Source organism: Capsella rubella, unplaced genomic scaffold (assembly GCF_000375325.1).
Source record: "Capsella rubella cultivar Monte Gargano unplaced genomic scaffold, Caprub1_0 scaffold_7, whole genome shotgun sequence".
In the NCBI taxonomy this organism is placed as follows: Eukaryota; Viridiplantae; Streptophyta; class Magnoliopsida; order Brassicales; family Brassicaceae; genus Capsella; species Capsella rubella.
Window position 1 is genome coordinate 8,752,387 of NW_006238917.1, and position 20,014 is coordinate 8,772,400.

Genomic DNA, 20,014 nt, shown 5'->3' on the forward strand with positions numbered 1-20,014 from the left:
ATATATAAGCTTACACATTTTTTTTTATAAATATCAAATTTTTTACTTTTTAATTTATAAAAAATACCTTTTTCCATACCACTTTTTAAAAATACCCTTATTTCAAAATTTATTTAAAAAACCACAATAAATGTTGAAATTTATCCAAATATGTGTGTAAACTTATAAATATACACACAAATTACCTTTATATATGTTTAAATTTTTATATATCTTTCATAAATAGCATAAAATAACTTATAAATACCTTTTAAAAACCTTTACCTTATAAACCCTTTTAAAAACCACTTAAAAACCTTTTAAAACTTGTAAAAATGATTTAAAATCTTTTAAAACATTATAAAATATTTGTATCAAACTTCCAAGTAGTAGTTCTTATATAGAAGTACCTTATAAACCATATAAAACTTTATAATTTTTCATATTTAAATATGGATATTTTTGAAAATGGATAGATAGAGGAGGTATTTTTGAAAAAGGGTACACAAAAAGGGGTATTTCTCAAAAATTCTCTTTAATTTTTTATAATTATTTTTAATGTTGTTAAAAATTCTATTTTTATCTTAATATTAACAAAATTAGATATAAAATGTTGCGACATCTTATGTTTTTACTTGACACTTATCATGATCACGTGAGTTAGTAAATTTAAAAACCAAGTTTCGACATATAATCTCGTTTAATTGTTAAACTTAAACCATAATTTTAATTTATAAAGATAAACCATAATTTTTATTTATCATTTATATATCCAAACCAACAAATAAGCTGATTTAATTGTAAAATTAAAGTTGAAACCTTAATCCTCTTATGTAAACAAAAACCGCCGTATATTCTTGTTAATTATAAATTTTAAATCCCTATCTTATTAATAAACCAAATTGACATAGCTGAAATTAGGTTATTTGTTTAATTTATTAATAATTTTTAATATATAATTCTTTATAATATTTATTTTATATATTTTCTTTTTCGATAGGGTTAATAATATTTCTATTTTATCCAAATATTAACAAAATTAGTTACGACACGTGTCAATATCTTATAGTTTATAATTGACACGTGTCACGATCTTGTTAATGGCTAATTTTGAAAACCAAGGTTTATATAATAAGATAATGATAAAACTATGGTGTATAGAAGTATAAAGAAAAAGAAAACTCATCAGAAAAATACAATTTTCATTACTTGTTTTCATCAATATGTTGAGGTACTACATAGAGCAAATTAAATTCTGTTTATTCGGTATAAAACTATTTTAAAACAAAGCTGATAATATAAACAGTGATACACTTTTAAAATTGTTGATAAAGAAAACTCATTTCGAATTTTTATTTTCTAGATAGAAAGTTACTGTTAATACTTTATTTCCATAATGGACCAACCAAACTTGGATCAAAACCTTATCAACCCCACATTTATATACATTGAACCCTTTTTTTGATCCTAGCTATAATATCTGCAAAACTTACAGGGGTCATTGCCCTTTAAATTCTCTGATTCAGATGGGAATCATATCTTACCACCGTACCAAAGTAAACCGATGACAGAACCATTTGGCAACATACCATACCGGTTAACAAAAACCCAACATTTCCTCCTAGTCTTGAGTGAGAGGAGATTACTTTTGGTTGCGAATCAGTGAATCCTGCTTAAACAAATTATGCAAGACAAGACCAAAGACATAAGATCTGTCCAAAATGGTTTAAATAAACCTTAGACTGGACTCCTCATCATTAGCATCATTGATCAGTTTGTAATTTGCATGTGTAAACTAAGCTAAAACAAAAAAAAAGTTGCAGAGGATCAAGCGTCACTGCTACTATCCAAAAGATCTACAAGAGTAATCTTTCCATTGCTGCATCGGTCGAGTTTGTCAAACTGTTTGGAGATTGGAGTTATGTCCTTATCTGTTATCTTCTCCATCTCCTTTAATTTGTATATCACATACTCTGCTTTACTGCAAACACACATAAACAAGCCGAAGATATCTCAGATTTTGAGCTTGCAAGCAAAGCATTTACATGTACATAAAAAATGTGACTATGTCTCCTTTAGATAAAGCTGAAAACATCATAATCTAGCTGATCACAATGACAAAAGAACAATGCTTTCGCATCACATATTCACATATCTTCAACTCAGCATCATAAAAAGTTTCAAGCAAAAAAGTGCAGAAGATGCATTAAATTGAGAATCTAACACATTCAAGAATCTAATAGACTAATTGGCAAGGAATGCTTTTGTTTTCAAAGATCTTCTAAGCAAACGAAACTGGAAAGACTAATACCACTGACTAAGAAATGCGTATACCTTATACGGATGTCACAAATGGATATTTTTCACAAAACTAAGAATCGCACAATTAATTCGGTAAACAGTTTAAGATTCATAAAACCTTTAAGGAGTGTGTCACAGTGTCAGAGCATATAAAATGGATAGGGAATTGAGTCAAATACCTCACACAGCCATTGTTATCAATATCTGCAGCAAAAAACTGTGAGACAGACATTGTCTCACAAAGTACTTTCTTAGCCCGTTCCCTATTCCTCTTATCCACTCTCGCCTCAGCCAAGTACAAAAATGCCCGAGCCACAGCTAACGTAGACACAAGCAACCATATCGCAGCGAAAAGCCTACCGGGCAATGTCTTAAATGCCCGATCTCCATACCCAACAGTAGTAACCGACATAACCGATAGATAAAACGAATCCAACCACCCGATATTCTCAATGAAATGCATTATCCCAATACCAACAGCAATGCATAAAACCACAACACCCAATGCCAAAGCCACTTTCAACCTAATCCTCATTCTCCCTTTCTTCACATCGATTATATAAGACCTCCTCTTCTCTGGCTCGTCTCTCCGCTTAGCAGAGTCTAACATATAGCTCTCTTGAAGGTCAAGAACATAAGAGACCATCCCACTAAGCAAAATATCAATGAAACCAAACCCAACAAGCACAAACATGATCGAGAACAGCTTAGTAACCACACTATTCGGAGTGATGTCCCCATAACCAATCGTACACATTGTAACAATACAAAAATACAATCCATCAACTACAGGATGGGTTTGATTCACAACGTAGTTATCACGATTCAGCCAATAGATAAGCACACCTAAGGAGAGATACACAACGAGAAGAGCAAAAGCTTGTCTTACAACAGATCGTGATGCCTCCGTGGGATCTTTCTGACGAATTGGGTGATGCAAATCATTGATCACAGCCATCGCTGGTGCGGTTTTGGAACGGTGAAGTGGGTGGCCGTGAGAATGATTCGAGCTTCGATCGGAAAACCATGGCTCCGGCTGTGGTGATGGTGTAGGTGGAAGGAGAGGCTCTAGGGTTGAGGAATCGGAGAAAGGATTAACGGCGGTGGAAGAAGACGACGGTGAGGGCTGTTTTTGAGAGATGGAATCGATGAATTGAGACGAATCTCGCGGCGAACGTGACAAGGGTCCGAAGATTAAACGGTCCTTGAACTCCGACGGTGTCATCGGCATCGGAATCGCGACTTCGTTGTCTTCAGGTAACGGAAACAGAAGCTGTGGCGGTCTTTTCAATCTAGGACTAATTATGTATTGAAGTAATGGGTCACTCCCGTCGTTGTTGGCCATCTCGCCGGAAAACAGTAAACCCAAGAGTGGTTCTCCGATTAAAGTTACTAAATTATCGGAAAAAAATCGTTTTTTTTTGTTGGGTTTGGTTGGATCAAAACTCGAAACTTGTAGGGGATTGAAGAGGTAAGAGGTGGGACGTGAAACGTGGGAAAAAGGAAGAAACTTTATATCTCTCTCTCTCACAAGGATCGAAGTAAGAAGAAGCAGAAATGGCGCTTTCTTCTCTTTGTGGCTATTAAACATTTTAAGAGAGAAAATCAATGTTTTATTTAATATCATATATTCATTAAGTACATTACATTAAATATGATCTGATGCTCTTAAGCAAAAAAAAACAAGAAACATTACATAATGTTTTGATGCTTGTAAAGTCTATAATATGAGTGTTATTGCAAAATAGAGAATCTTCTAAGTAATATATTCAGATCATATTTTTGTATTTATTTGATTACTAGATGCACAAAATACACATGCTGGATGTATTTGAATTTGGTTTCTTGTAAACTATTTTTTTAAGAGAATCCCTTTATTAAGTCTAAATTGAGGTTGACTCCTTATATTATTTTTGAGTTTACTCTGACTTACTCTTACTTAGTTCAAGACTATATAAGATATATCTTTCAACAATTTTTGAAATTTTTTTGTGTTAACTTTTTGATTAATGCTTTTATTTTATGTGAATCTGATTACTAACCTTTTTATGGAGGGGTCAATTTGAAGTCGTCAAGCTGGGTAAGAAAGTTAAACATTAAAATGGAGGGGTCAAATTATAAAGTTTAAATTCCAATAAACATCTCGACCGAATTAAAAAAAACAAATGGTGTCAACTATATATCTGACAAAACGGCACGGCGTCTCTCTCTTATTAAACGCAAGGGGTGACTTGATTATTATTTATTTGAGCTGAAAGAAGATAAAACGGCAAGGCGTGTCGTTTTCTCAACGAATCTCACATGACGTGGTTTCCCACCCAGATTAGATAAGTACAGCTCTAATTAACTAATCGTATTGAAAGGATGTCTATAGACTAGTACCAAATAACCCTGGGCACGAAGCGAATATTCGAAAAATTTGTGATATTTGTTATTTGCTTCGCTTCGACCGAATAGTTGATTTTGCTATTTGCTTCGATTCGTAAATTTACGAGTATTCGGAAGTTCGAATATTCGAATATTTTTCGTAATATTTGCGAATTACTTGCTTCGCTTCGCTTCGACCCATCTAATTTTTTTTTGAAACAAAAACATATAAAAAACATATAGTACATAAATATAAAGTGCAAAATATGAAATATTAGAGGTTTTTATTTGACATATTTTCAAAATAAGAAGGAAATATAACCACCGTCCATAGAATTCTCACATTTTATTTTTAATAATGATTTTTCTAGTAAAGTTTTATTTGCTTAAAAACACCATTTAGCACAAAAAAAAAATCCAGCGAGCCAAAATATAACAATTTGAATAATAGGCCTATTAGATATATACCCAAATCTATAAATACACATATTATATATATTATATGTATTATATAATTATTTATATTTATACATATATATAAATATACGAAGCGAAGCGGATATTCGGTACTAAAAAATCAATATTTGTTATTTGCTTCGGTTTTTACGAATACTAAATTTTCATATTTGCTTCGGTTCAATATCTTATAGATATTTGAATTTTTCGAATCGAATCGACACGAATATCGAAACGAAGCGAATCTAACGAATATTTTGCCCAGGGCTAGTACCAAACAAGAAGAACACACATGATTAGCTAAGATGTCTTCATTCATAATTTTTTTTTTTCATTTTTCTAATCTCGTGTTTGAAAATATGCAATTCTTTTTTTTGTAACTATTTGTAGTATATTGGGTAATGGGTTTGATTTTGGTAACATATACACACAAAGCTAATATAGAAGCACGATAAACTTTTATAAAATAGCAAAAAACTGTAAAAGAAAATAGATGCATATTTCTTTTGTTTCAGCAAAAGTGTCATTTTAAATTTTTATTCTTATTTTACAAAGAGTGTTATTTTACATTTTCAAAATAATTATACATTAAATTTCCAAATTTTACCTTCAACTCATAACTAATTAAACCATTAACTATTTATTAAATAAGTATATATATGTAAAATTAAATGTTTTCTTAATTTGTGTGAAATTGTTAAAATGAAAGTTTTTGTGAAACATAGAGAATATAAAAGATACTCTCTCTATTTCATTTTAAATAATATTTTAGCCAAAAATTTTTTGTTTCATCATAAGTAATATTTTCATTTTTCTATGCAAAACTTAATGCATTTTATATTTTTGACAAATTATATTTTACATCATATTTTCTTATTGGTTGAATTCATATCAGTACTTTTATTGGGTCTGTTTAGAACGTTTTGTCATTGTTGGTGTTGGTAATGGAGATGGTCTAACGACATTGCAGCTTGTGAATGGTAAGGACTAACATAGCCATGTCCTCCAAAATGTTGTTGTTGATGTTGAGACAACTGATGTTGTTGCTGCAATTGTTGTGTTTGACGGAAACCATGAAGATGTTGATTCTGATGACCTGGGAAGCTGTAATATCCGTTTCCCATAGTCACTCGCAAGTTGGGCTGTTTTCCTTGATGCCATGCTGCTGAGTTTTCGTTCTGCAGATCAAAGCAAAAAAAAAAGAAAACCCATATTGGTTAAGATTTGGAAAACAGAGACATGCAAAAATAACACTGATCAAAAGACTTCCAAAGTAAAAACTTTCTCTCAAACACGATCAACATCGAAATAAACCTTACCCAGCCAAAACCAAACTGTAACTATAGAGGAAATTCATTTTTACTAAAGAAAATACAATTTTAACTTAAAAGATGCTATTTACAAGAAAAACTCACATTAACAAGATTACAATATGAGATGAATGTCATGGTTTACCTTATGCTGATGTGGTGATGCCAAATGGTTGATATGCTTAAATTGTGAGCTCGAAACATCCTCGTACGAGTTTGCAGCACTTGCGGGGTTCAAAGAGAAGTTGTTACTTGAAGCAGCGCTACCTCCAAAGCCGTTGACAGAGGGAGGAGGAACATGATGAGCAGTTGCTTGACTTTTGTATTGCGGAAGCATAGCAGCTAAGGACTGTTGGTTATTAGTGGGAAGCGCTTGCTGAAAACCTGAAGGCATGTAAGGGTTGTAACTTTGTGTCATGAATGGATAGCTTATCAAATTACTATAATGCCCCAAAGGCATCCTTGGCTGATGAGAGAATGAGTTTAAGGCAAGGTGTTGTGTAAGAGCTGCTTCTTGTTGTCCTGCATTGGGCACTGCATTTTGAGTAGAAATACTCGCAGCTCTCAATTCCTACAAACAAATATGAGTAAGCAATGGTATTAAGGGAAAGTAAAACATGTTTACATGGACGAGAAGACGCAATTTGGTTACCTCTACCATTGAAATTGTTGGACCAACATGTGAAGAGGGAGCAGCCGTGTTGTATTTTGTTGGGAAAGGCGAGTAGTGAAGATAAAATTCTCTTGCATCTTGAATGCTTGAAGGGATTAGAGTGTTGGGTGACGAACTTGTATATCCTTGGTGCTGAACATTTTGAAAAAATAATAGAGATTGTTAAAAGTATTATCAGTGATCTTTAGATCGTGTGATGATTTTAAAAGCTTTAAGAGTGTTTAGTTTTTACCATTACGCTGGGGAAGGTGTCAAGATTCTGGATTTGAGGATTTGTTCCTGATGAAGGATTCAACTGTTGGGTGTTTACAAATCCATAATCTGTCGAAGATGAAAACTTGTATTGATCACCTTCTTCTTGAGGAGGTTCATGTTGTACAGATTCTTTATCAGAATCTGTAGCAGAATGGTGATCTCGGGTACTTGGATCAATTTGGTTGGAAATTTGTTCATTAGTAGCATCATTTCTCAGTTGTTCTTCATCCTCTCCAGAGAAGTCAGTGTCGGTATGTTTGAATGATGAATCATCCTCTGTTTCTAGTGGTTCATCCAAGTTATCATTCAAGCCACTAACTTGACATGATCCTATCCCAAAGCCAAAACTACCAAACATTATGTGTGAGCATTTTGATTTATGGATTTGTATGTGATTGGGGAATATCACTGCAGGTTTGTCTTCTTTTGGTAATGCTTCTTCATTTTCAATAGTAAGTTGGTGGGAACCGTTAGCAACATATGTAGAAACATCTTCGGCTGAAAATAATGTACAAAAGGAAACAAATCTCAGGGATATGGACAAAAGATGAAGGAAAAACTAAGAAAAAGACCAATACAGAAATGATCTCACCTCCATTTTCCTCATAAAGATGGCTTTTAACTTTGTTATTTTCATCAGAACAATCTGAGGGGTCTCTAGAATCACCATTTACCAAATTTTTGCTTGATACGGAAGCAGGCAGATCGTGATCCGCATTAGGAGGAGACCCAATTGGATATGTTGTTGTTTCTTGGTGGCGGTTATCCAAAAGGGTCTCATCCAGATGTTGAGATTCACTAAATTGGTTAGCAGACATCTTAGATTCAGCAGCTGGTTTCAAGACAGAGGATGACTGATGAGAAACATCTTGTTTCTCAATTGAAGGCCATTCATCCTTCATATGAGCTTTATTTCTGCTCTCTTGAGCCTTTGAAGAACGAGGCACATCAATATTATTCTGTTGTTGAGGCCTACCCATTTTAACAATATCAGCCATAGTTCTTTTCCCGGGGTTAGCACTAACCCAAGCGGATTGAGACGTATGAGTAGGCAGGGACGACGAAGGTACTGCATCATTTGATCTTGTAGGTGCTTTTTTGACTTTAGAGCTTGGAGGATCATTACAAAGCAAAAGCATAATAAGATAACACAAAATAATGGCATTTTCTACAAATAAGATACCAAAGACCACATGAAGGTAAGAACCTGTTTGATGGAGGTTGGAGTCCAAGAACACCAGATGAGAAAGAAGAGCCAACACAATGATTACGTGCTCCCTTTTCTCTTATGTTTGCTGGTACACCTTGAGCATTCCCCATTTCTGAACCAAAATTCAGTAACAAGTTTAGCCACTTTTTGAGATAACCAAAAAATCCGCAACCAACTTAAGAAAAAGGAAAATACTTTCTTGTAAAATTTGCATCTTCTTACCATTAGAGTTATACTTGTTTCTGCCACCTCGAGAGGTGTTGTAACGCGTCCAAGAGTCTACAGGATATTTGGTCTGTCCAAAATAATAAATAAATGAAAAGAATACAAATGAAAAATCATCAACTGAAGCTATTAGGCACTAGATCAAAACATTTCGCCTATAAGTAAACTAGTTGTTGTTATATGTTATATTCACAAACCTTTTTCTTCTTCTCTCGTTTGCTCTTCACCTCGTGAAAAGTATCTGAAAAAAAATTAAAACAAAACAACAGTATAAAAACAAATAATCAATATCTTCAGCAACTAAAATCAAAGGAGAAGGCAAAAAAAGAAGAAGATGAAAACTGCTTCAATGAAACAAATTCGAAATTAAAACTCAGAAAACACAAATTTTTTTTTTAAAAAAAGCTTATGGAAGCTTGAAGAGAGAACCTTGTGAAAGGAGGCGACAAATAGCTTCATCAGGATCCATATCGCACTCAACAAGCATCACATAGATCTCTAACTCAGAACAGTTCACGATCTCCTTCAAACTCTGAACAACCTTTCTCGAAGACGCCGGAACACCCGCGTTCCCGTTACTAACACCCCCACCACCACCTCTACCGTCCATTTTACCCACACAAAAAAGCACGAATCAAATATGAATAGAAAACTCGTTCTATTTGTTTTTCTCTCTCCTTTGTTCTCTTGCTATTGGCTTCGAAGTATCAGAAGAAGAAGAAGAGAAGAAACAGAAAAAAATCCCTCTTTTTATTGAGTTCCTCTTTGGGTTTGGGGATAAATTGGTTTTGTGGAGGAAAAATGGAAAAAGATTCAAATTTTTAGAAAAGCTATGTTAATCAAAAATGGTAATTAACAACTTTCTTTTAGTAGGTTAATTACTTTTTTAATTGTATTTAATAACTTTATATATTTTTATCATATATCATTTTAAGACATGTATAGTTTTTTGGATAATGATGAAACAAAAATTAATTTAGAACAGGTGTTGTTTGTTGCTGAGATTAAGATTTAAAAAAGACTTAAAATAATAATAATTGAGATTGAGATTGAGATTTGATTTTTTTTTTTTTTTTTTTTTTTGAGAAAAAATAAAGTTGTTTCCTCTTTTTTTGTCAATGAAGTTCACGCGCTAATAATAACACGTGGAAAGAAAGAATCTGATAGTTTTAAAATATTAATTGAATAATAGGGAAATACTGGATAACGACGTAGTTGAAGGCCTACACATCATATGGGCCTAAGCCCACTAAACATGTTCAAACTTCAAAATATTGGTTGACTTGAGCTGGATAAGAGTTTTGAGTTTGTGTTCATTTGAAATTTTTTTGATCTGTTAGGATGATGAACGGTATTCTGGAACTGATCAAGGTATTCTTCTCTTACTCTTTCAATTTTGCTTTAAGTAATCTTTCATTGAATATTAAGTAATCTGAAAAATGACTGTCCTCAAATATTTGTAGCATAAAATAATGTGCACTGGGAAATGCCTAGGTGGGGAGCTGATGAGAGCAGCCACAATCAATTTTGCATTCTATACCTTGAATGCATATTTTGAATTTCTTATACAAATTTAGCTATCGCTGTAAGGAAGTGACCTGAATTTTTTTGGTATAAAGCCATTGTTGTTTCTCTGTGTTAAAATGTCTTTTTCAGTTTTTCTTAATGGTTATCTCCCTAACAAACATGCCAATATGTAAACGGTAAAACCTTTACACTGGAACTTGTAACATCTTCGTATATAAGTTAGATTACAGGAAGACAACAATTATACTTTTATACCAAGTTTTACATGGACCCTCATTGTTCTTGTTTGGTATGTTGATTGCAGATTCTGAATTTAATCAGTGAATATAGAATACTGAATGCTCAGTGATGTTACGAGGACATGTCAAAGTTGAAAAATTTGACCAAAAAAGTTGAAATTTTTGATGAGGGTCGACACTTAAATATGAGAAAGACATTAGCCAATTGTTCAATAGATTGAGAATTTCATCTTGCCGTCAAAGTTCAATATGGTGGTTTGATATATAACCAGAAACAATTTTAGAGTACTTTAAAATAACCTCACAATTTAAAAAGGCAAAGTTAATCGGTGGTCACCGAACAATCTGTACGTGTGGGAGAGAAGCAAACAGAGCAGCAAAAGAAAAAAAAGGCATTGAAGGAAGCAAAACAAAACATGTAACTATGTAAGAGAAAGAAGAATCTTGAGGTGGTAAAACGAATCCACCACAAATATCAACGACATAATTAAAAAAAGAAACCTTTATTTACTTTTCTCACTCTCTGTCTCTTGTTGCAAATGATAAAGAATCAGCTTCTTCTTCTTCTTCTTCTTCTTCTTCTTCTGATCAAAACTCACTCTAGACTTTCCCCAAAGCTATGGGATTTGAGAGCTCTTCATCAGCTGCAAGCAACATGAAACCTCTTGGCGATTCTAAGCCTCTTAAATCCAATACTTCTCAATACTCTGTCGATGCTGGTCTCTTTGCTGATTTCGATCACTCCATTTACTCTGGCAAGTCTTTTAACTACTCCAAATCTGTCATTTCGCCACCCAATTACGTTCCTGACGAGCACATCACTGCTTATTTGTCTAACATCCAAAGAGGCGGTCTTGTTCAGCCTTTTGGTTGTTTGATTGCTGTGGAAGAACCTACTTTTAGGATACTTGGTGTTAGTGAGAACTGTGCTGAGTTCCTTGGTTTGTTGTCTCTTGCTTCGAGCTCTCATTGTGGGGAGGTTAGTAAGGTTAAGGGTTTGATTGGAACCGATGCAAGGACGCTTTTCACGCCTTCTTCTGGAGCTTCTTTGGCTAAAGCTACTACCTTTACGGAGATTTCGTTGTTGAATCCTGTTTTGGTCCATTCTAGGACCACCCAGAAGCCTTTTTATGCTATACTTCACAGGATTGATGCGGGGATTGTAATGGATTTGGAGCCTGCTAAATCTGGTGACCCGGCTTTGACCCTAGCAGGTGCAGTTCAGTCTCAAAAGCTCGCCGTTAGGGCCATTTCTAGGCTGCAGTCACTTCCTGGAGGAGATATTGGTGCTTTGTGTGATACTGTTGTGGAAGATGTTCAGAGACTTACCGGTTATGACCGTGTTATGGTCTATCAGTTTCATGAAGATGATCACGGTGAAGTTGTTTCTGAGATCAGAAGATCGGATTTGGAGCCTTATTTGGGATTACATTACCCTGCAACTGATATTCCTCAGGCAGCTCGGTTCTTGTTCAAACAAAACCGTGTCCGAATGATTTGTGATTGCAATGCAACTCCGGTAAAGGTTGTTCAGAGTGAGGAACTCAAGAGACCACTTTGTTTAGTCAATTCTACTCTAAGAGCTCCTCATGGATGCCACACGCAATATATGGCAAATATGGGCTCTATGGCTTCCCTTGCACTCGCGATTGTGATAAAAGGCAAAGATTCAAGCAAGCTTTGGGGATTAGTTGTAGGCCATCACTGTTCTCCTAGATACGTTCCATTCCCATTACGGTATGCTTGTGAGTTTCTGATGCAAGCATTTGGACTTCAGCTTCAAATGGAGCTTCAGTTAGCATCACAGTTAGCTGAGAAGAAGGCTATGCGGACGCAGACCTTGTTGTGCGACATGCTTCTCCGTGATACTGTTTCTGCTATTGTGACACAATCTCCGGGTATTATGGACCTTGTGAAATGTGATGGAGCTGCATTATATTACAAAGGAAAATGTTGGTTGGTTGGTGTTACTCCTAGTGAGGCGCAAGTTATAGACTTGGTGACTTGGCTGGTGGAGAATCATGGTGATGACTCGACGGGGTTAACAACTGATAGTTTGGTGGATGCGGGATACCCTGGTGCCATCTCACTTGGAGATGCGGTTTGTGGTGTCGCTGCCGCGGGAATTTCTTCAAAAGATTACTTACTTTGGTTCAGATCCAATACTGCACGTGCAATCAAATGGGGAGGAGCTAAACATCACCCTAAGGATAAAGATGATGCCGGAAGAATGCATCCCAGGTCATCATTCAAAGCGTTTCTTGAAGTTGCAAAGAGCAAAAGCTTGCCGTGGGAAATCTCAGAACTTGATGCTATCCATTCCCTGAGGCTGATAATGAGAGAGTCATTTACCAGCTCCAGGCCAGTTTTGTCTGGTAATGTTGTGGCAAGAGATGCTAATGAGCTTACTTCTTTTGTGTGTGAAATGGTCAGGGTGATTGAAACTGCAACTGCACCTATTTTTGGTGTTGATTCTTCTGGATGTATCAATGGTTGGAACAAGAAAACCGCTGAAATGACAGGATTGTTAGCTAGTGAAGCCATGGGGAAGTCACTTGCCGATGAGATTGTTCAAGAGGAATCACGCGTAGCTCTTGAAAGTCTGTTATCCAAAGCTCTACAAGGTTATAAAAAGAAGTTTTTCTTGATACAACGTTCATGTTATGAGTTATATTAACTAACAAAAACATTGATTCTCAGGTGAGGAGGAGAAAGGCGTAATGCTAAAACTGAAAAAGTTTGGCCAAAACAATCATCCAGATTCCTCTTCTGATGTGTGTGTTCTCGTGAATTCATGCACGAGCAGGGATTATACTGAAAATGTCATTGGCGTCTGCTTTGTTGGTCAAGACATCACTAGTGAGAAAGCGATAACAGATAAGTTCATTAGATTGCAAGGAGATTACAAGACTATTGTCCAAAGCTTAAATCCGTTGATTCCACCGATTTTCGCCTCAGATGAGAATGCTTGTTGTTCAGAGTGGAATGCAGCCATGGAAAAGCTTACGGGATGGTCAAAACATGAGGTGATTGGAAAAATGCTACCCGGTGAAGTCTTTGGAGTTTTTTGTAAAGTGAAATGCCAAGATTCGCTCACAAAATTCTTGATCTCTCTGTACCAAGGAATTTCTGGTCATAATGTTCCAGAGAGTTCACTGATTGAGTTCTTTAATAAGGAAGGGAAGTACATAGTAGCATCCATAACCGCGAACAAGAGCACAAACACCGAAGGGAAAGTTATCAGATGTTTCTTCTTCTTGCAGATTATCAATCAAGAATCGGGTTTGAGCTGCCCAGAACTGAAAGAGAGTGCTCAAAGCCTCGACGAATTAACTTACATAAGGCAAGAAATCAAGAATCCTCTCAATGGTATCCGATTTTCACATGAGCTTCTTGAATCCTCAGAGATTTCAGCTAGCCAAAGGCAGTTTCTGGAGACTAGTGATGCTTGTGAGAAGCAGATCACGACAATAATCGAAGGCACAGATTTGAAAAGCATAGAGGAAGGGTAAAGCATTAACATTTTGGATCTTCATCCATTGTTGTTGCTTTTACATTTTGATTTTGAATACAAATGTTTTTTAATGATATCAGCAAGTTGCAATTGGAAACAGAGGAGTTTCGAGTTGAAAGCATCTTGGACACAATCATTAGCCAAGTGATGATTATGTTGAGAGAGAGGAACTCACAACTCAGGGTTGAAGTTGCCGAAGAGATCAAAACTCTGCCTCTCTATGGTGACAGAGTAAAGCTTCAGCTCATTCTTGCTGATATTCTGCGCAACATTGTGAATCATGCCCCGTTTCCAGATAGTTGGATAGGAATCAATGTCTCACCAGTCCACGAGCTTGCACGTGACAATGCCCACTATATCCATCTGCAGTTCAGGTAAACAGCGACTGAAACAACCTTTGTACATATTCTGTGTGTGTAAACCGAAAATGCAACAATTTTTGCAGATTATGAATGTGTTTCAAACTAAACAATGGAGCAGTTTTGCAGATTTTAAGTTAATGTTTGATGTTGTTTGATGACAGGATGACGCATCCAGGTAAAGGACTTCCTTCAGAGATGCTAAGTGATATGTTTGAGACTGGAGATAGATGGGTCACGCCTGATGGTTTAGGTCTTAAGCTTTCACGGAAACTGCTGGAGCAGATGAATGGTCGTGTGAGTTATGTTCGAGAAGAGGAACGTTGTTTCTTCCAGGTGGATCTTCAATTCAAGACAATGTTAGGTGTTAAATCTAGAGGAACAGAGGCTGTTTCAAGCATAAAGTAGAAATTTTTGAGTTACAATAAGGCATAGTAAAATTTAATGAAATTTGGTAGTTTCAATGCCTGAATATAACCAAATGTATCAATGAGAACAAAGGTTTCATTATTTATGACCAATAAGATGTATCTTTTAAGTATATTTATGTACACGTTTCTTGGATAGATGATTTAGTCGACCAAGACAAAAACAATACACAACCATCAAATTACATGTCTAGATCAAAGAAACCTTTCTGATTCCGGAAACCAAAAGAAAAAAAAAAAAAAAACTAGAAGGAACTGAGTAAACCAGGAAATTCTCTAAAGGTGCTATGTAGTCTATACCCGTTCATCATCATCATCATCTCATCCTAAAAACTGATATTTACGTTTTAAACCAGATGCAATACTGGGATTCACTTGACTGTCAGCTTTGATGCGTGTTCTCACTGACGAGAGGATGAGAAACTGTTGAATTTGATGCCTCGAGCTGCGAATTCTCCACGATCTAGTTCGAATATGGATGTATTAGTCAACCAGTTCATCAGCTAAATCAGAGAACATATGAATATGATCATTTTAAGATCAAGTGTTTGTTGTAAGAGATTGTTTACCGGATATCTAGATTCTGATCCATCAAAGACAATAGGTTGGCATTTCCTATCTTCGTTCATCAAGCTTGAGTTTTGAAAGTGAGCGATAAGCGCAGCTTTACCTTGGATTCGTGCATAAGCCAAGGAAGCTACTTTCTCACTGTTGAACTTATCCCATTTCTTTCCGTTAAAGGCCTATGAAACAGATCAGAAGCATGAGTTTATCCCCAAAATCTCTCAGAAACAACACTAAAGACTCAATCAGGTTTTGTACCTCGTGCAATGCAACGATGAATTTAGGAGACACCATATTGATAAATGCATATCCCACATTACATTTATTCTGCACACAGAAAACAAAAAGAGCATCATCGAACTTAGATCACATGATGTCAAAGATTCAACACGCAACAAGTGGTCTTTACCTTGAAATCAATAGGCAAATATAGAAAATCATAAGTTCCACTGTTTTTTTCGTCGATGGCAGCTAACAGCATGTTCCGGGTATACCTGCGAACAAGGAAAAATGTCAGTTCTTTCAGATCCCACAACGGTAAACTAAGCGGACCAAAAAAACAATCAAAGGATAACTCTTACTTATTAGGGATATTTTTAATCATCAAGGTTGTCCGTGAATCTTCACCCCTCATAATCTTAGTCAAGTCAAGCTGAAACTGTATCCTGCTATCGACTTGGTTAGCATTACTATCAAGCTGTTGGTTCCTTCCATTCTCCAATGGGTCGTCAATGGAAGCCATTGTAGAAACGGGCCACGGGTAAGAGCCATTGCCAGTAAACAATTGACTACGTCTTGGAGAAGGCAACATTTTAAAACTTGGAGAAGTAGTTTCACGCAAGTTTCTTTGAGCATTCATATTACCATTTGCTCCTCGGAAAGCGACTGAACCCATTGATGAAGTTTCAAGAGACCTCGGGAAGAATCCAGATGGCGCAGATCCGACATGATGGAGCTGGTGGAGGGACCCTTTCTGAGCTGAGTAAGGAAACCTGTGATTTTGTCCGTTTGAAGAGTATGGATTCACAGGCCAGGCTGAAGAGCTAGGGCTTCCCCACAGGAATTCTGATCCAGATAATGTTTCTACGTGACTCGGCTGTGGGTTCAAAGAACCAAATGAAGAAACAGATCCAAACGACTGTGGTTGCTGAAAGGTAGAAGCTGTATGGCCTGCATTATTATAGCTGCTAGAAAACAAGTGATCCAAGTGGCTAAATCTTCTTCCTTGGTCATTGCTCACCGATGCAGCCTTAATCGGATTTGCTCCTTGAGAATGCAGAATCGACGAAAATTCTGGATAACGGATGTTTTTTGTTGGACTCAAGTTTCCATATATTGGAGACTTACTGAAAGTTTGTAGAGGATGATCAATAGGACTGTTAGACCAGTAGTTCCCTACAGGAGAGCTTCCTAAAGGTGACTCGGCATGATTCAGGTAGCTGTGGGAATCATCTTGCTCCAATTCTGGATTCAGTTGAAACATCATGCTGAGAAAAGAAAGCAAAACAGCAAATTAGTCCACAGTTTCTTTACTGTCAGTTTCTTTGGTGTCAGTAAACTCACTTTCGACGAGCACCACCAGGACGACTGTGCTCAAGCTTGATACGTTTCCCAGCAATGTCAGTCCTGTTCAAAGCTTTGAGAGCTGCATCAGCTGATCTAACGTCAAAAAATTCAACAAATTTGTGATGCCTCTTATTTGGTGTTTCCCGTATCTGCTTTGTCAGAACAATAACTTACACAAACGTTAACCATTATGCAGGTCATGAGAGAAATCTAAAACCTTAAAAAACAAATAGAAACAACAGAATAAAAAAACGCATCACCTCCTTGATCTCGCCATGAACACCAAATATGTTTTCAAGGTCTTTGTTGGAAACAGATGGAGCCAAGTTGAAAACCACAAGAGTTCCTTGGTTAACATCTTTCTCTGACGGATTATCCTATAAAATGGAAAAAATGTATATTAAAAAAAAAAGAGAATGCAAGAGCGATCCATACATACATATATAAGAGAATTCAAGAATCTGAAACCTTGGGGATTGAGAAATGTATGTCAAGTTTCCTCCGTTTAAGCAGTTTGCCTTGTAATGCTCGCATAGCTGCTCTAGAAGCACGGATATCGTAATATGAAATCATTACAAATCCCCTGTGCTTGCAGGCTGTATAGAGTGTTCGGATGTGTCCATATTGCTGCCAAGAATGGGAAAACCAACATAAAGATCCAATCTTTCACCCTATAAACATTCCACTTATAAGACTACAAAAGAGGAATTACCTCAAAAAGAGCTTCCAATTCAGAGTCCTCAACATTACTGTTAATATTCCGAACAAACAGAGTCCTCGAAGGATGTTCACCATAAGGATGTTCGCCAGCAATCGAAACCACTCCATTCTGGAATATGTTTTGAGGCATACCATTGTCAACGTTAGAATCAGCAAACCCCAGCCTTGGATATCCCTTGTTTAGACTGTCATGTGGGTCAGTCTCCAATTCAAGACCTCCTCCGCTACCGAATAAATCATAATCTTCCAAGTCATCCAACGTAGCTGGCAAAGAACTTAAGTTTAAATCATCCATTAGACCAGCGAAAAGCTCTTCCTCATCATCGGGAAGCATGCTTCCGATTGGATGTGAGTCACCAACTTCGAGCATATTACCAATGCCTCCATTGAACTGGCTTAAGCCGGAAGCAGTTTCATCAACAGACTGATGGTAGCTCTCGCGAGGATCAACTGCAAGAGTTAAAGATTACAGAATTATCCGCGATATAGGTTACTCGAGATAACAGTTTTGAGTACATACGGTTTTGGTGTGGAAGGACAGGTAGAGAGCTGGAAAAGAGGGAGGCATCAGTTGAAGCATGGAGATGATCAGATCTTGAAAAGGTTCCATTTGGGATATTCATTGCATAAGCCCTTCACTTCAATTAATTCTGCTTCGAAAAGAGGATTCTCCTTAACCCTGATGCAGGCAAATTATGGAAAGATGACTTCTTAATTGAACAGAGAAGTATTATCAAGGTAAACAAGTAACTACAGTGCAATGGACATAAAAAAAATCTTAGTTAAGAAGTTGGATACAATCTTCAAGAACAGAGGATGAAATAAACTCATTAGCAATAAATATTTCAATAAAAATCACAAATCTCTATAAACCCTAAACCTTGATTCCCCTGAGTTTAAACCCTAATCAAACTCGAATTATGATAAATCATCATCATCATCATCAGGGACAGAAACACCAAGACCTAAAACATTTGGTGCAGCTACAGCTAATTCAGAGTAATTGAATAGAAACGATCAGACAATCAATTAAAAAAAGCACAACTAAAAAACAGAACAAGAACACTAATTTCAATCTAGACGAAGCTTAACTTAACTGTGATCATCCCAACCGTTTAAGATCAAAAATAAAGGAACCAACTTTTCTACTTCACCCTTTTTTTTTTTTAAAGCACGATCACTAACACAAACTCATTGCCGCGAGAGCCAAAGGAATACAAAGTATCAATTAGTTTAAAAATTGAAACTTTTTTTAAAAAAATTGGAACCTGAAAAAATCAAAACTTTACAGGAAGGGAAAAAAGAAACTTACTTAAGAATCTGGTTTTGTTTGTTTCTCCACGAAATACAGAAGAAACCCCTCTCTCTCTGTATATTTATATGTAAATTATTATACAGAGAGAAAAATAAATAATTTTTGATTACTCGTGATTTTTAGATATTCTTTATAAAAATAAAAAAAATAAAGATAGAATCTTTAAAATTGGATGGAGAAGAAGAGAGAGGGAGTATAATGAGCGGAAGAGCGGCGAATGATTGGATTGGAGTGTAAACCAAAGGAACCGAGTGGGGAACTAATTTTACTCCTTTTCTTTTCCAACTATAAATTCAACTCTATTTAAACTTTTTTGGAGTCCGACAAAATTTAATCTGATTAGTTATCTTTTACTTATAAATTAGTCAATATTTTCAGATTAATTATTTTTATTTGAGAAATTAGTCAAATTAATCTATTACTTGATTAAAATATGTGTTCACATAAAATTATTTGAGTTAAGTGTTCTAATATGATGGAAACTAGCATTTCTGGTTGGTGTGCTTTAAACAAAATAATTGCATTCATTTCTTAACTCAACAAAAGTGATATGAAAAAATATATAAATTTTTATTTATCTAATTAATAATCTGATATGTAATATTGGCAATTATGTTTAAATTTCTACATAAAATAATAGCATCTTTCTTCAATATTTTGAAACAAAAAATAGCAATACTTAACAAACCGAAACCAATGTATTAGATTTAAAAATGTTCAAACATAAAAATCTTGTAAACACTTTTCAATGTAAGAAATATGAAATTATGACTTTGATTGGTAGTAGCGGTAGATTCTTTTCATAGCTCCTTTTTTACACCAATCGTACTTTACATTTATTTTTCAAGTATACAGCCACTTTATTATATTTTCGTTTTTTTTGTAGAAATGCTAAAAGATACAGCCGTAAGTTTTAGGCTGTAGAAGGTTGTTGAAAAATTTATTTAAGTTATTTATAAAAAAATATTGATGAAAAACACTAACACAAAATATAAAAATATCTTTT

At 35.5% G+C, this 20,014-nt stretch overlaps 4 protein-coding genes across 7 annotated transcripts; 1 reads left to right on the top strand and 3 right to left on the bottom strand.

Annotated features, from left to right (window-relative positions):
- Window positions 1-1,690: 1,690 nt before the first annotated feature.
- LOC17880819 (two-pore potassium channel 3) lies at window positions 1,691-3,814 on the bottom strand. Its single transcript, XM_006283482.2, has 2 exons — window positions 2,460-3,814; window positions 1,691-1,960 (listed from the first exon to the last, which is right to left on the bottom strand). Exons 1-2 carry the CDS (start codon window positions 3,623-3,625, stop codon window positions 1,807-1,809), a joined length of 1,320 nt encoding a protein of 439 aa, XP_006283544.2. The 5' UTR covers window positions 3,626-3,814; the 3' UTR covers window positions 1,691-1,806.
- Window positions 3,815-5,983: 2,169 nt separating this feature from the next.
- LOC17877490 lies at window positions 5,984-9,571 on the bottom strand. 2 transcript variants are annotated; one of them, XM_023779560.1, is made up of 9 exons: window positions 9,206-9,571; window positions 8,974-9,017; window positions 8,774-8,846; window positions 8,549-8,663; window positions 7,934-8,451; window positions 7,319-7,839; window positions 7,072-7,218; window positions 6,559-6,984; window positions 5,984-6,281 (listed from the first exon to the last, which is right to left on the bottom strand). In XM_023779560.1, the coding sequence occupies exons 1-9, from the start codon at window positions 9,384-9,386 to the stop codon at window positions 6,030-6,032; spliced, it is 2,277 nt and encodes a 758-aa protein (XP_023635328.1). In that variant the 5' UTR covers window positions 9,387-9,571; the 3' UTR covers window positions 5,984-6,029. The 2 variants fall into 2 exon arrangements, with proteins under 2 accessions (XP_023635328.1, XP_023635327.1); XM_023779559.1 differs by having other exon boundaries at window positions 7,066-7,218.
- A 1,535-nt stretch (window positions 9,572-11,106) lies between these two features.
- On the top strand, window positions 11,107-15,088 carry LOC17879126 (phytochrome E). Its single transcript, XM_006285928.2, has 4 exons — window positions 11,107-13,166; window positions 13,243-14,050; window positions 14,137-14,430; window positions 14,580-15,088. Exons 1-4 carry the CDS (start codon window positions 11,162-11,164, stop codon window positions 14,821-14,823), a joined length of 3,351 nt encoding a protein of 1,116 aa, XP_006285990.1. The 5' UTR covers window positions 11,107-11,161; the 3' UTR covers window positions 14,824-15,088.
- On the bottom strand, window positions 14,902-19,103 carry LOC17879601 (protein MEI2-like 3). Of its 3 annotated transcripts, none has more exons than XM_023777858.1 (11): window positions 19,006-19,103; window positions 18,214-18,372; window positions 17,686-18,143; window positions 17,442-17,600; window positions 17,234-17,350; window positions 16,971-17,122; window positions 15,989-16,894; window positions 15,817-15,901; window positions 15,666-15,734; window positions 15,413-15,586; window positions 14,902-15,306 (listed from the first exon to the last, which is right to left on the bottom strand). In XM_023777858.1, the coding sequence occupies exons 2-11, from the start codon at window positions 18,314-18,316 to the stop codon at window positions 15,226-15,228; spliced, it is 2,304 nt and encodes a 767-aa protein (XP_023633626.1). In that variant the 5' UTR covers window positions 18,317-18,372; window positions 19,006-19,103; the 3' UTR covers window positions 14,902-15,225. The 3 variants fall into 3 exon arrangements, with proteins under 3 accessions (XP_023633626.1, XP_023633627.1, XP_023633628.1); XM_023777859.1 differs by lacking the exon at window positions 19,006-19,103 and adding an exon at window positions 18,791-18,887; XM_023777860.1 differs by lacking the exon at window positions 19,006-19,103 and adding an exon at window positions 18,786-18,882.
- Window positions 19,104-20,014: the final 911 nt, after the last annotated feature.

What these genes read in the sequence shown, in the direction of transcription:
- LOC17879601 (XM_023777858.1), bottom strand. Translation starts at nt 18,316, where the DNA reads ATGAATATCCCAAATGGAACCTTTTCAAGATCTGATCATCTCCATGCT. An exon ending in TGTCCTTCCACACCAAAACC is followed by an intron (nt 18,144 to 18,213) that starts GTATGTACTCAA and finishes TAACTCTTGCAG; the next exon opens with TTGATCCTCGCGAGAGCTAC. An exon ending in CCTGGTGGTGCTCGTCGAAA is followed by an intron (nt 16,895 to 16,970) that starts GTGAGTTTACTG and finishes TTCTTTTCTCAG; the next exon opens with CATGATGTTTCAACTGAATC.
- LOC17877490 (XM_023779559.1), bottom strand. Translation starts at nt 9,386, where the DNA reads ATGGACGGTAGAGGTGGTGGTGGGGGTGTTAGTAACGGGAACGCGGGT. An exon ending in TTGTCGCCTCCTTTCACAAG is followed by an intron (nt 9,018 to 9,205) that starts GTTCTCTCTTCA and finishes ATTTTTTTTCAG; the next exon opens with ATACTTTTCACGAGGTGAAG. An exon ending in AACGAGAGAAGAAGAAAAAG is followed by an intron (nt 8,847 to 8,973) that starts GTTTGTGAATAT and finishes TATTTTGGACAG; the next exon opens with ACCAAATATCCTGTAGACTC.
- LOC17879126 (XM_006285928.2), top strand. Translation starts at nt 11,162, where the DNA reads ATGGGATTTGAGAGCTCTTCATCAGCTGCAAGCAACATGAAACCTCTT. An exon ending in GTTATCCAAAGCTCTACAAG is followed by an intron (nt 13,167 to 13,242) that starts GTTATAAAAAGA and finishes ATTGATTCTCAG; the next exon opens with GTGAGGAGGAGAAAGGCGTA. An exon ending in TATATCCATCTGCAGTTCAG is followed by an intron (nt 14,431 to 14,579) that starts GTAAACAGCGAC and finishes GTTTGATGACAG; the next exon opens with GATGACGCATCCAGGTAAAG.
- LOC17880819 (XM_006283482.2), bottom strand. Translation starts at nt 3,625, where the DNA reads ATGGCCAACAACGACGGGAGTGACCCATTACTTCAATACATAATTAGT. An exon ending in GATAACAATGGCTGTGTGAG is followed by an intron (nt 1,961 to 2,459) that starts GTATTTGACTCA and finishes GTGTGTTTGCAG; the next exon opens with TAAAGCAGAGTATGTGATAT.